At 34.2% G+C, this 13,640-nt stretch overlaps 3 protein-coding genes across 3 annotated transcripts; 2 read left to right on the top strand and 1 right to left on the bottom strand.

Annotated features, from left to right (window-relative positions):
• The first annotated feature begins 137 nt into the window (after window positions 1-137).
• LOC103490964 (uncharacterized) lies at window positions 138-5,017 on the top strand. The gene is made up of 7 exons (XM_008450732.3): window positions 138-487; window positions 601-807; window positions 1,475-1,541; window positions 2,417-2,748; window positions 2,942-3,083; window positions 3,294-3,419; window positions 4,376-5,017. Exons 1-7 carry the CDS (start codon window positions 466-468, stop codon window positions 4,758-4,760), a joined length of 1,281 nt encoding a protein of 426 aa, XP_008448954.1. The 5' UTR covers window positions 138-465; the 3' UTR covers window positions 4,761-5,017.
• A 3,604-nt stretch (window positions 5,018-8,621) lies between these two features.
• Window positions 8,622-10,853, top strand: LOC103490956 (tubulin beta chain-like). Its single transcript, XM_008450721.3, has 3 exons — window positions 8,622-9,326; window positions 9,430-9,699; window positions 9,975-10,853. The coding sequence occupies exons 1-3, from the start codon at window positions 8,933-8,935 to the stop codon at window positions 10,649-10,651; spliced, it is 1,341 nt and encodes a 446-aa protein (XP_008448943.1). The 5' UTR covers window positions 8,622-8,932; the 3' UTR covers window positions 10,652-10,853.
• A 1,086-nt stretch (window positions 10,854-11,939) lies between these two features.
• On the bottom strand, window positions 11,940-13,640 carry LOC103490949 (L-type lectin-domain containing receptor kinase VIII.2). The gene has a single exon (XM_008450712.3). It carries the CDS (start codon window positions 13,379-13,381, stop codon window positions 12,263-12,265), a length of 1,119 nt encoding a protein of 372 aa, XP_008448934.1. The 5' UTR covers window positions 13,382-13,640; the 3' UTR covers window positions 11,940-12,262.

Raw genomic sequence — 13,640 nt, 5'->3', positions numbered from 1 at the left:
CATTTTCTCATTTGAGTTATTTACGAGTAGTTATTACTGAAGTTCGAAGTTGCAAGTATCCTCTTATTCATCTTGTTAGCTTATTATAAAAGAAGGAAGAAAAAAAAAAAGAGAGATAACTTTGAAATGATAAAACAGAATTTTCACCTACTTTAAATTCAAAGACATTTCTTCTTTGATCTTCTATATACGAAAATTGCCATCGTCCAAACAAGATCGATTTTTATTTTTATTCGAATAGGAAGACCAACAACCGACGGAAGACGACAGACATGGAAATAACTCCATCAATACGTGGACCAAACAGAAAAAACCAAACAATGGAGGAATATCAAAAAATCAAGATCAGCGTCACAAATCCTATAGCATCACCAAAAATTTGATTGATTTCTTCGCTGTGAAGGAAACCCACTTGTTATTACGCTAATTTCTTCCGTCCCAAATCGTGTCCACCAAGATACGGACATGGAGGAACCTTTGATTTCAGGTACACTTTCATTTTTCTTTGCAATCGAAAATTCTAGACACCCAATTGGCTTTGCTGACAGTTTTTGTTTGTGGGGTTCTCCCCATTTCTTATTTCACCATGGTTTCGAGAAGAAAATCGAAGCGAATTGGGAGATGGAGGGAGGGATCAGTTGAATCATTATCAGTATTTGAGAACAACTGGTTCTGCAAACCCCATCGATTCATTTGCAGGAACCCAAGTTAGCGTTGAAGAAATTCGATCGGCGCCTAATGTTTCTCATTATTACCCGCCTTCACTTCATGGCGCATTGGTTAGTTCGCCGGAGCCTGATCCTAGAGGTACGAAATTGATTTTTACGGAAGATCAATTTGTGGGTATTAATGATTTTGAGCTTTTATGGAAGCTTTACTTAGCGTTAGTAGAGAAATTTGGACTTTGATGATATTACTCATTGCTTGAATTTTCCATTTAGATTATGAATTGCTTCCTGTTAAGTATGGTCAGAGATTTGACTCTTTCTGTTTAGAAATTGAGAGAAATAATGAACATTGCTTACAATCATAAGAATTTTGCTGCTGTTACGAACCCAATTCGAAATCAAGATGAAAGGAAATAGAAGGAAGAAAAGAGATTATAATAAAATTATACAAATGATTATAAATTCATTCGAGCGAGTCTAAACCTCAAACCTTGAGTATTCCCAACCTTCCCAATTGATTTATGGAGAGTTCAACGTGTGCAATTCTTCCTATTCCTTCTGGATTTTCACAATTTAACTAAAAAAACTCAAAAACTAAGGAAAGCACTAACCACTATTATAGAGAATCAAACCAAATACTATTTGACTTAGTAGAAATAAAAGGGATAAATATTAATTGATATCTAAAATCTTAAAATCTATAAACTAAATAAAAATAAATAAAATAAAATCTTTAGGATCGTAAAGTTGTGTTTGTTCTTGTGAAAATCATAATGGATGAGTTGATGAATAGCTGTTTGTTGCAGATCAAGTTCTCTTTTATCAAGGTGGCTATGGAGGAGAGTTTGCTCAAACCGGTAATAGTTTAGGAAGGTAAGAAGGGTAAAGGATTTAGTTTCTCTTTTGTACAGCATTGAGAAATGTAGATCACTAGATAATGAATAGGCTGATAAATATGGTCGTTGCCTGAGTTAAGTATTCCCATCAGTAGACAGTAATAATTGTGGCAGGGAAAATAGTGTCTATAACAAGTCCGGTTAATTTTTACATGCTCATTATTCATCTGCCATTTCAAAATTCTCTTGTTTGTATGATGAGACTCTTACTCAAATTTTCTGACCTCATTTGATAACCATTCCATTTTTTTTAATTTAAAAAGTAAGCATATAAACATTACTTCATAAATAATTTTCTATGTTTTCTTATCTTCTTTCCTAGTATGTTCAAGTTAAGTTTTGAAAACTATGTTCTAGGAATTTGACTAGGAAATCGAGTGTCTATTTAGGATAAGTCAAGAGAGAAATTGAGAACACAAACATAAATTTTCAAAACAGAAAATTACAATTGAAATTGTTTTTGTATGGGGCCTTAGTTATCTCAAAGCTTAGAGGCTGTATTGAAAGCAGTTTTGTTTTTGTTTCATGAAATGCATTCGAAAAGATTGATTTGCTAAGAGTTAAGTTTACTGTGTATTAGAATCAATATTTTAAAAGACTTGGTACTTGTATTTTGATGGTAGAGATCATTTATGAAAATACCCTAAAGAAACAAAATCAAGAGAAAATAATTTTGAAGAAACCTTTATTCAAACATGTTTTTACTTAATTTTTGTTCCAATAAAAATTTAAAAGTTGTAAACTCTTTATCCAAAACAGTCTTCAGACAACCCCTGCTTTCTTTGGTGACGAGTGAAGTCTATCTTTCAATAGCAAATCATTAATGTGGCTCCTCAATGGACCTATATGCAGACAAATATTGGATGAAGTAGAGATAAGAGAACTGCTTATTGATCATGTTGGTCATCGTTGTTGCTGGGGAAGTCGTCCTGCTCGTAGGTGGAAGATCAGTGCTGTGGAAGACTGTAATGTTTATGTGGGAACTCTGGATACTTTTATTGAGGAAAGGGATGTTATAAAAGAAACTGAGCCATATAGAGGTGGCACAATCGATGGAAGAAACAATGGACCTGAACTTGGAATCTGGGAATTGGATTTGAAATCTGACTTCCCTCTTCTTTTTGTACCTTCCAAAGAATCAAGGAAAAGGATTCCCCATTCAGAAACCGTTGAGAAGTGTTCAGGTGATGACCCTGGAAGTTAGATAAGTAGTTGTTGGAATGCTTTTTACTTCTTACTTGATGGGAATTTCTGATTTAACCCATCGATGATTCCTAGTAACTTGAGTGGAAATTTTATGGGTCCAAAAACAATGCTAAACATTTATTAGACTCACTATCATTCGATTTTAACACTTGTGTTTGAAAAACTCTGCAGTCTGTGCAGGACGAGGAGATCTTGTATGTCCGACATGTAATGCAAATCAAGAACCTGGATTTTACGTTGAAAATCATATGGTTCAATGCCCTTCTTGTTATGGTCGGGGTTTGATTGCTCATAGAGATGGATCTGACACCATGTAAGTTATTTAACGGTAGATTCTCATGTCTTGTGCGGTTATTAGACTAGTGGCTTTTTGCACGAGACTCTTTGTAAAACTTTTGATGTATAGCTATGATATCAGCGCTTTGAACTCAAAATGGCATTACCATTGTATTTGATATTTTGATAACTTTTGTTTGAAATTTAATTATTTTTGTATATGCTGAATAATTCTTGTCATGTGCAGATGTGCAAAATGTGATGGGAAGGGAAAACTTCCTTGTGCAACCTGTGGATCTCGTGGCCTAATTAAGTGCGAGACTTGCCAACATACCGGTTCTCTTTTGACTCGGAGTGTTGCCGTGGTTAGATGGTGTGCATACTAATTCTGATACATCTTTTAGAACTTGCTCTTCCCCTAGCTATAATTTCTTTTTCTGATAGGAAGCAACAGTAACATTCATATGATCAATAAAAAGAGAAATTTGAGACCGACCCAAAGCGGAGAAGGAAAGGGATTACAAAGAAAAGAAATCCAGTTGGTTAGTTTTAATGAAAGAAAAAGAATCCTTGCCACGATAGCGGTGCAAAGAGCTCCAAAGAAAACCCACAAAAACTATGATAGTTTCAAATATTCTACATGCTTCTGAATTTATCATGGAAAACTCTTCTGTTTTAATTCATACTTTCCAAAAGAGACGTTTAGCGGCTATATTAACAATTGAACTAGAGCTTACTAAAGGAGAATTTGAGGCAAGGGATGGAATTGCAAACTCTTAGAGTCCACAATATTAAAAATGTTGATAAGATATAAAATCGATGCTTGTTAAACCCACAAACTCTTTGGGCCAAACAAGGAATGAAGTTCACAATTCTATATTTTCCAACTCTCTTATTCCCCAAGTACTTCCTAAAGGTGATAAACAAAAGCCCCACGGTCCATGACTTTTCGGTATAGTGGCACTGCACAAGCATATGAACTTGAGTTTCTTCCCCTTTACCACAAAGAAAGCTGCAAGTAGATGAAATCTGCTCCCACCCCACGTTACGACTTCTCAAGGCTTAGCCCCACATGAAGAATCTGACTTTTCCCATTGTTCCTTTACCCCATATTTTCATGGCTATAGTACACAGTTTTTGTCAGTCGACCTTCCTATTCTCCTCTTATCATGATTTGGGATTTGGAATATGGAACACATTTTGTAGATTAATAAGACTGCAACAGTAGTGTAAACAAATTAATTGGATTGTTTATTTAACCAGATTCTATATTCTCTCTTGTTGAAAGATGTGTGTAACAACAACAAGAAAGGAATTCTTCTTTTTCAGGAGGACACTTTCAACTCGAAAAGTAAGCGCTATGAGCGGAGCAGCATCTGTACCCGACGAAGTGTTCCACAGAGCCAAAGGGGTTCAGTTATGCAACACACAAGCCTATCAATGTACACCAGCTTTCTTTGCAGATTCCTTCTTCCTCAACAAGTTCTCTTCTGAAGTCATAGCAGATCGAGCACCTTTCTCTCCCACTGCACGTGTCATATGCGAACGACATATCATCTCAGTTGTACCTGTGACCCGTGTCACAATGGCTGAGCGTGGTAGGTTTTTCAGTTTCTACATTGTTGGTTTGAGTAAGGAAGTTTACTTGAAGGATTACTACCCTTCAAGATTCTGTTGGGGGCTATGTCCTTGCTTGGAGTGGTTGAAGGTGTAAAGATATAGATAACCACCACATCACATGGGTGGCTACTGCCATTGCCAGTTCATAGATTTGTGATGTGATTCTGAATTCTCCTAATGGGGTGGCTTCTTCTTCTTTCTTTGTTGTGTAAATTTATTTACTTTGGCAAATGTTGCCTTCTGTCATGGGTTATCTTTTTGGCCAAACCTTTACTTTTTGGCTTTGTGCTTTTCAGAGTGAGTGTGAGAACCCTCTCGGTTTTGCTTTGCTTCAAAGTTTGGCTTCATATACATCACTCTCTCTTATCTTTCAAACTATATTTCATTGGATGAGAATCTAAAATCATTTTCAATTTTTTATTAATATTAACAACAAAGAGGGGAATTCCGAGCTACTATTGTGCCGGTAAAAAGGTATTTCTAGAAAAACATCAGTTTTAATAACTTTCAGATTCTTTCTAAGTGATTTTGAAATGGACAAAAATCATTAAAAAAAAACATGTATTTAGTCTCTCAAAATTTAATTTCAGTTTTTGAATGTATGTATACTTTAGAATTGATTGTGAGAAGGAATAAATCATAATTTTAATCATTCAAAATCAGTTTTGATTACATAAGAATTAACAACTTAAAAATGTAAAATTAAATTATAAATTATATTTGATTGACCAAGTATAAGTTTTTAAACAACTTTAAACTAATTAAAAGTAATTTCAACAATTTCCAAATCACTCAAACATAAACTTGATTTAACCAATTTTAAAATAACTCCATATCAATCCAATACCAATAGAAAATTAGAGAAACTGATGTAGACATAGATAGAGATATTTTATCTTGTCCTTTGTTTTTGTTTCTTTTTAAGATCGTGTAATAATAATTATCTTGCTACTTTAATTATATCTTGGGGGAAGAAGAGTTTTACGTTGGTAATTTTGAATTAACTTAAAATATCATCAAATGAACATAACTATAAATTTAACTAAAATAATTCACCTTATTGGGAATTCATTGTAAATAACAAAACTAAAAAAAAAAACATAACTATAAAAATAACTAAAATAATTTAAATTGATATATATAATCATCAGTTCAGAATTTTAATCAATACATTTTAAGGTCCAATTGGTTTTTTTTCATAAAAAGAAAAAGAAAATAAAGGAATTATTGTTTATCAAATTATGTGATTCGAAGGTGTAAAATTAAGACTATGAGTATGACAGATAGATATTTTCAAATTTCATTATATATCATATTCTAATTACATTTGTGTGTGTGTGTGTGTGTGTGTGATATTAAGGAAGAGATTTTTCTTCATATTTTATTTAAAAAAGAAAAAAGAAAAAAGAAAAGGTTGCAAAAATGTCCCTCTCCATTTAAGAGAATTGGAGCATAGGTCCCTATATAAGGGGTGGGTGCTAATTTTAATATCCCAAATAATATTTGTCTAACTCTTCCTCTTCTATATTTGGGTAACACACTAACATAGGATAAGGTGGAATGGTAAATCATTGGATTGTTAAATGTCACATTTAACCTTTCATTTTTTTAGATTTTCTCCCACAATCTTTAATATCCTTTCTCCTCATTTCCTTCTATACAAATAATAGCAATAATAACCAAAATCAAAGCCTCACATATATATCTAACATCGTTTGATATATATATATATAAAAGGATGACTGCTACAAAATTAGTGTTCATTTTTTTATTTACAATATAAAGTAATTTGAACATTAGTGTGATGCCAATATTTTGACACTTTGAGTTAGTAGTGAATATAATGAAAAATCTTGGTGTGTGTTTGATAAGTTGTCCACATTTCTTAAGTAGGTCGAATCCTTACATGCAAATGATGCTTGGAGTCATTATTGTTGTCATTTTTATGATTGAATAGAGGTTATTTACAATCCTTTAGTACGAGACCATACGAGTCTTTCATAGGATTCTATAGGCCCTTATATTCTTTTGTGGAACTGTAAGGTTCTACTATGAGTCATTGCAAAGTTTCTCCATAAGATGACAAGATCTTCTATAGGTTATGCAGAGGTTTTTTATGAATCATGTAGTAATTTGGAGGTCACCTATGATTGGTCCTTAATTGTCGAAAAATCAACTTAAAAACATAAAATATTGAATATGTAGTTTGTAACGGTGAAAGTGGAATGAGAGAATGAAGAGATGAATTTTTAGATAACGTTTTGTTAGTCCAACGAATAGTGAAAATTCAAACTTCTATCTCGTTTATATGAAATATACACTTTTTGTTAGTAATATTTATATTTGGTGGATCAAATCTAAGATATTCAATGATATATGTATGAAGAAGTTAGTTGAACTAAACTTATTTTGACACAATTTCGTCAATGTTGAAGTATTGGACGATGAAATAGTGACTAAGTTGAGACATTTTCAAATATAACAAAAAATACTATTTATAAAATATTACAAAAAATTATTTCCTACCTTATTTAACATTTTACCAATATATTTAATATTTTGCTATAAGAATTTATATTCTAAACGATTGTTTTACTAAATAGAGAAAAAATAATTTCAAACCTAAATTTGATTTATTCCATTCATTATCACTATTACTCGTAATATACAAAACCAATGTTTTTCCCCACTAAACTTATATATTTCTTTTTCTAAAAGGCAATCCCCAAGTTTGTTCTTGATTTTCCTTTTAATTAATTTGATTTTTTTTAAAAAAAAAAATTTAGAAGAATGGAATGAGAAGTGACATTTTGTTTTCAAAAGAATAAAAACACAATAACAAATCACAAATTACAACTCACATTGAGAGCTACATTTCTCCTAAATTCCTTATTATTTGTTTTCTAAAATAAAATAAAATTAAATAGCACAACTCCAACTATGAAGCTAAGTAGTGACAAATAAAATTAAATAGCACATCTCCATCTATGAAGCTAAGTAGTGTATCATAAGAAAAGAAAAAGAAATCTATGTCACCATCTCAACTTAGAAATATCAAACAAACACTCCACAAAAAATATCTCAAAATTGAAAGAAAGAAAATTATGAAACTCCCATCTATACAAAAAAAAAAAAATGTATAATACAAAATATTTAAGTAATAATAGTTTCAAATATTTAAATTTAGGCCATGTTACACCCAACAAAGCTTAAAACTAGTTAGTTTATTGTCACAAGCAATTCTTGCAAAAACATATTTACACTCTGTTTTTCTTTTCCATATATAAATACTGATTTTGATATAAGCATCAACCACCCAATAGTAACATAGACAAACATCCAAACGCAAACCACAGCTACTTAATGAATTTTGATATAACCTATTATTCTAAAACTTATAAAAAAAGTTGTGGGTTGTTTTTTTTTTTTTTATCTCTCCATGGTTTAGATAAACTTTAGTATTGTTTTTTAACCTAGAACAAATTGTCATTCAAGATGCAAGAATATATATATATATATATATATCATAATTGGGTTGAGCTAAGTCAACCCAACCCCGCAACTTGGCTCAACTTATTTTTTTCTCCAATTTTCCAATTCAACCCAACCCAAAAGCTTACTATTTGAATTGGATAATTAGGTCGGTGGAGTTATGAGATATTTTGAACACTCCTACAAATTACGGAGAATTGTATTAGTATTATTATTTTCTTAAAATAAAAGTAAAGCGGGCATCTCTTATCTTAGTTGAAGAGAAGTTCACATGGACGTTTTTATATATTTTTAGTATAGCTATGGTGTGTGTGTTTAATTAACTCATAGAAAATGTTAACAGCTTCACACATATCCGAATATTTAGTTTTATTTAAATAAATAAATAAATAAATAAAATATATTTATTGGATTTGGGGAAAATTGCCGGGTCTTTTCCAGCTGTTAAATGCAAATTCAAATTTCAAATTTTGAAAAAAACCCTTACAGCGCATTTCATTTACCGTTACCTCTCCACCAGGTAGCCCGTTGCCATTTCACACCTCATCTCTCTCCTCCAACCCTTCAAAACTTCAAACAAACAAACAAACAAACAAACAAAAGATATATATATATAAAAAAAACCCTAATTTCTCACTCTCTCTCTCTCCTCCCCCCTTTATAACCAAACCCTTCATTTCTCTCTGTAAAGAGATTTCTCTTCACTCTCTCTCCCTCTCTGTCCCTACAAACCTCATTTCATTTCTCTCCATCCCCCCAATTCCTTCTCCCAAAATGAGAGAAATCCTTCATGTTCAAGGTGGCCAATGTGGTAACCAGATCGGTGCTAAGTTCTGGGAAGTTGTTTGTGCCGAGCATGGCATTGACACTACCGGAAAGTACCAGGGAGATTCCGATCTTCAGCTTGAGAGGATCAATGTTTACTACAATGAAGCCAGTTGTGGTAGGTATGTACCTCGTGCCGTTCTTATGGATCTTGAGCCTGGTACTATGGATAGTATCAGATCTGGCCTTTATGGACAGATCTTTAGGCCCGATAACTTTGTTTTTGGTCAATCTGGTGCTGGAAACAACTGGGCTAAAGGTCATTACACTGAAGGTGCTGAACTTATTGATTCCGTTCTCGATGTTGTACGCAAGGAGGCCGAGAATTGTGATTGCTTGCAAGGTTGGCTCTCCACCTCACTCTCTTTCTGGTTGTGTTTTTTTTTTCTTTTTGTACTTATCTCTTTTATTTTGGCTGAACGTTGGTGCGGTTTTGGGGTTTTTAGGGTTTCAGGTGTGCCACTCTCTAGGAGGAGGAACTGGATCTGGAATGGGAACTCTTTTGATTTCCAAGATTAGAGAAGAATACCCCGACAGGATGATGCTTACCTTCTCTGTCTTTCCATCTCCCAAAGTGTCTGATACTGTTGTTGAACCTTACAACGCTACTCTATCAGTTCATCAACTAGTTGAAAATGCAGATGAGTGCATGGTTCTTGACAACGAAGCTCTTTATGATATCTGCTTCCGTACTCTCAAGCTCACCACTCCAAGCTGTAAGATCTGACTTCGTTTTAGCTTCTTGAACTTTCTTCTTTACTTTTATCATATTGTTTAGTAGTTTGCTTTTTGTTTGTTAATCTCTAGCATGTACTGAGTTTAATACACTGCCTTAAAGCTGATCTGCTGATAGTTGTTGTAAATTAATGATGAGATCTGGCTAGTAAAATGCATCTTCGGTTCATGTTTTTTTTTTCTAGTGTATTGTTGGAAAGAAGATGGTTTAATTTATTCATTGTACTAATTTGTTTCACATGTGTGGTTGGAGCAGTTGGTGATTTGAACCATTTGATCTCTGCAACAATGTCCGGTGTGACTTGCTGTTTGAGATTCCCGGGACAACTCAACTCCGATCTCAGAAAGCTAGCCGTTAATCTCATTCCATTCCCTCGTCTCCACTTTTTCATGGTGGGTTTTGCTCCTCTCACATCTCGTGGTTCCCAGCAATACAGAGCTCTGACTGTTCCCGAGCTTACCCAACAAATGTGGGATGCCAAGAACATGATGTGTGCTGCTGACCCACGACACGGACGCTACTTAACCGCCTCTGCTATGTTTAGAGGGAAGATGAGTACTAAGGAAGTAGATGAACAAATGCTCAATGTGCAAAACAAAAACTCTTCTTACTTCGTTGAGTGGATTCCAAACAATGTCAAGTCGACTGTTTGTGATATCCCTCCAACTGGTTTGAAGATGGCATCTACCTTCATTGGAAATTCCACATCAATTCAGGAAATGTTCCGCCGTGTGAGCGAGCAATTCACTGCCATGTTTAGACGAAAAGCTTTCTTGCATTGGTACACAGGAGAAGGAATGGACGAGATGGAGTTCACTGAAGCTGAAAGTAACATGAATGATCTTGTTTCTGAGTACCAGCAGTACCAAGACGCCACAGCCGAAGATGAGTATTACGAAGAAGAAGATGATGACGTTGAAGATAATGTGTAAGAAGAAGATAGTATAATGATGGGGTTTTATGAATGATGTTTGTAGGGATGTAATATGTTGCAACTCTTGCAACTATCTGTTGCCAGTCATGTGGATTTGTCTATTTTTCTGTTGTCTTTTATTATGTGCTTGACTTTTGAACTGATTTTGTCTTCGGACAGTTGAATTTTTAACCTACATAATATGAATTTTGTTCGAATCCCATATGTGAAACATCACTTTTGATTTAAATAGCCGCGCACGGTAGACATGTGTTACTGTTCTTTGTTCTCTTGTTTGGTAGTGTTGAATTATTTGATCAAATACATTGAAGATGTTTAAATCCAGAAAAAGAAATCTAGAGCAGCTGCAGGTAACTGATATGATTTATTGGTTTCTCTTTATGGCTTGCTTTCACGGGAAAGTTGTGTTATGAATTATGATTCAGATATATTTGCATTGAATGATGGCATTAAATCATCACTGCTCATCGTCCTTGGAGTGAAAATTAAAGGATCCCTTTAGTAGCACAATAGGAATGTCTCTTGGACTCGTGAGTTTATGGTCACATATTTTATAAAAGACTAGATACTAGAGATGAATTTTCCAAATAGGTAATAATACTGAAAATTTGAATTCAACTCTAATGAAAGGATATAATTTATTTGGAGCTAAATAATGAGTTCCAAAAAGTTTTAAGGTTTACAGACGCTTTGTTCTTGTGTTTGGACTAAACTTGTAACTTGCATCTTTTTGGTTGGAGGGAGGTGTATGGACAACTGATTTCTACCACTAGAGAATAAATGAAAACTGATGTTTTGTTGATGTAGAGTACTGTGGCATAAATAGAGGTCTGTGTATGGACGATCAATTTCCAGAGGCATTTATGTAGAATGAAAATTGACATTCTGTTCAAGTTATAGAGCACTATTGGATCCCTAAACAAGTAATAGGAGAAAGTTAAACAAGTTATAGAGCTCAGTTACATCCCTAAACAAGTAATAGTTGAGCTCAGTTACATCTCTAAACAAGTAAAAGGAGAAATAACGTGATATTTATTGAATACACACAATACACTTGATATCTTGATACACACGATATACTAAAAAAAAAAAAGTCATTTACAAAATGAAAAGTATGACATACTTTGAATATTCTATCATTGGCATTTTTCTTTTTATCTTTTTTAATTAACAATCTGGTGATTAAAAATAAAATTTGCATTAGTGTTTCTAGGCAGTGGCAGAGTGCTTTGTGACATGACATGAGTGCGATTAGTTTTCTAAAATGGGATCATTGCAATTAAGTATTAACATGGCTAGAATTGGATCATTCATAAAAAATCCCACAGGTTGAAATCAGCCCAAATTGAGGGGTGGGTTAAAAGGATTGGTTCCATTAAATGGGTAATTACATTCCCAGTACAATTAGCCAGATGGGAATGGCTTTCCATTTGCACATAATGTAACTAAAAAAAAAAAACTACATCTTTAGACAATTGATACCCAAATTACAACAACACAAAAAAGAAAGGAAAAAAAAAAAAAAACCCTCTTCAAATACAATAAAATAAAACAAAAACATAATTGGATTTTTACAACACAAATTTCTTCTTTTCCCTTCTCTTCAAATTCAAACATCAGCATTCCTACTACCATCATCTTCAATGGCTTTATCCAACACCACAACTTTCTTGTACTTAACATCCATCTGCTGCACAGCAAACTCCTCCGGAACCACCGGCCTTCTATTGCCAAAGATTGTCCATAAATACAATCCAACAAAAGCTGTCAATGCCCCACATCCAGTCCCAAAAATCGTGGCTGCTACCACTTTCATCAAGCAATTCTTCCCCTCCTCTTTAACAACACTTTCCGGATCCGATTCCCTCGCAACGGCGATTGTCTTTGGATCGAGTGGCTCTGAATGCATCCAATTTGGTATGCTCTTGACCTTGAAGCTCCAGGAATAAACCAAACATGGCTGGGATGGGTTCCCTTTTGATGAACTCAAACCCACCAACACTTCCTCATTTTCACCCCAAATTTGAGATAAATCAATTGGGTACGAAAGCAATGGCGCAAATGGTCTTTTGTTGTTACTGTTTTCAGCTAATCTTACTTCTAATTGCCTAGAACCCACCTCGTAATCTATCCAAGCGTGTAAATTCTTCCCTCTAATTGACGCCCACGAACTGTTTGAAAAATTGCCTGAATCCGCTAATGATTTATTACTCTTATAACCCACATCAATTCCCACCAAAGTTTTAATCAGATCACCATTTTCAGCATCAGAAGAAGTAGTAAACTTAACAAGGATCATATTTAACTTCTGTTTCATCTCCGATCCAAAATGAAACCCAAATGGTCCATCACCAAAACTACTAACATTGAAACTACTAGGAACAATAACAAACCCCAATCCATTCTCCCCTGAATTTGGAGATAAAGAAAACGAGAAATCTGTAGAGAAAGACATCAATCTCCTCGGTTTACCTCGAAGAAGCCTGATGGGTTTCTTGTAAATGATTCGTCCACCGCTAGAACTGGCAAGCTGGAGAGCACCGCCGCCGACAACAGCCGCACCGCCGTACAGAGCAACATTCAGCTCAAACTGCGGATCTCCATGAAACCCAGAAAGGGAAAATGAGGGAGACGAAAGAGAATGGATAGATTTGAAGAAGAGGAAGAAGAATAAGAAGATGGAAATGATGGGAGAGGGGAAAGGGTTAGAGAAATGAAAGGCGGCCATGAATGAAGTGTGTGAGAAGTTGAAGGAGATGATTTGTGGGTTAAGGAGATTAGTGCGGTTGCTTTGGATTGTGGAGTAAAAACATGTTCTTCAACTGAGAATGAAGCTTTTTCCTTTATTATTATTTTTTTTTCTGCAAGTTGTTTGTATTGATTTATTGGTTCACTAGGGTTTGAAGATAGATGGAAAGCTGAAGAAGAAAGTAAAGAATATAGGACATTGGGTGTTGGGTGGGCTCGGAGGTTGAGGAAATTAAATG

The sequence above is a fragment of the Cucumis melo genome, chromosome 8 (genome assembly GCF_025177605.1).
Source record: "Cucumis melo cultivar AY chromosome 8, USDA_Cmelo_AY_1.0, whole genome shotgun sequence".
NCBI lineage: Eukaryota > Viridiplantae > Streptophyta > Magnoliopsida > Cucurbitales > Cucurbitaceae > Cucumis > Cucumis melo.
Note: the sequence above shows the minus strand (reverse complement) of the source record. Positions and strands in the feature narration are given on the sequence as shown.

Coding starts and splice junctions, on each gene's coding strand:
- LOC103490964 (XM_008450732.3), top strand. CDS start 466: ATGGAGGAACCTTTGATTTCAG. Junction 488..600: donor GGAGGAACCTTTGATTTCAG/GTACACTTTCAT, acceptor GGTTTCGAGAAG/AAAATCGAAGCGAATTGGGA. Junction 1,542..2,416: donor ACCGGTAATAGTTTAGGAAG/GTAAGAAGGGTA, acceptor ACCTATATGCAG/ACAAATATTGGATGAAGTAG.
- LOC103490956 (XM_008450721.3), top strand. CDS start 8,933: ATGAGAGAAATCCTTCATGTTCAAGGTGGCCAATGTGGTAACCAGATC. Junction 9,327..9,429: donor GAATTGTGATTGCTTGCAAG/GTTGGCTCTCCA, acceptor TGGGGTTTTTAG/GGTTTCAGGTGTGCCACTCT. Junction 9,700..9,974: donor CAAGCTCACCACTCCAAGCT/GTAAGATCTGAC, acceptor TGGTTGGAGCAG/TTGGTGATTTGAACCATTTG.
- LOC103490949 (XM_008450712.3), bottom strand. CDS start 13,381: ATGGCCGCCTTTCATTTCTCTAACCCTTTCCCCTCTCCCATCATTTCC.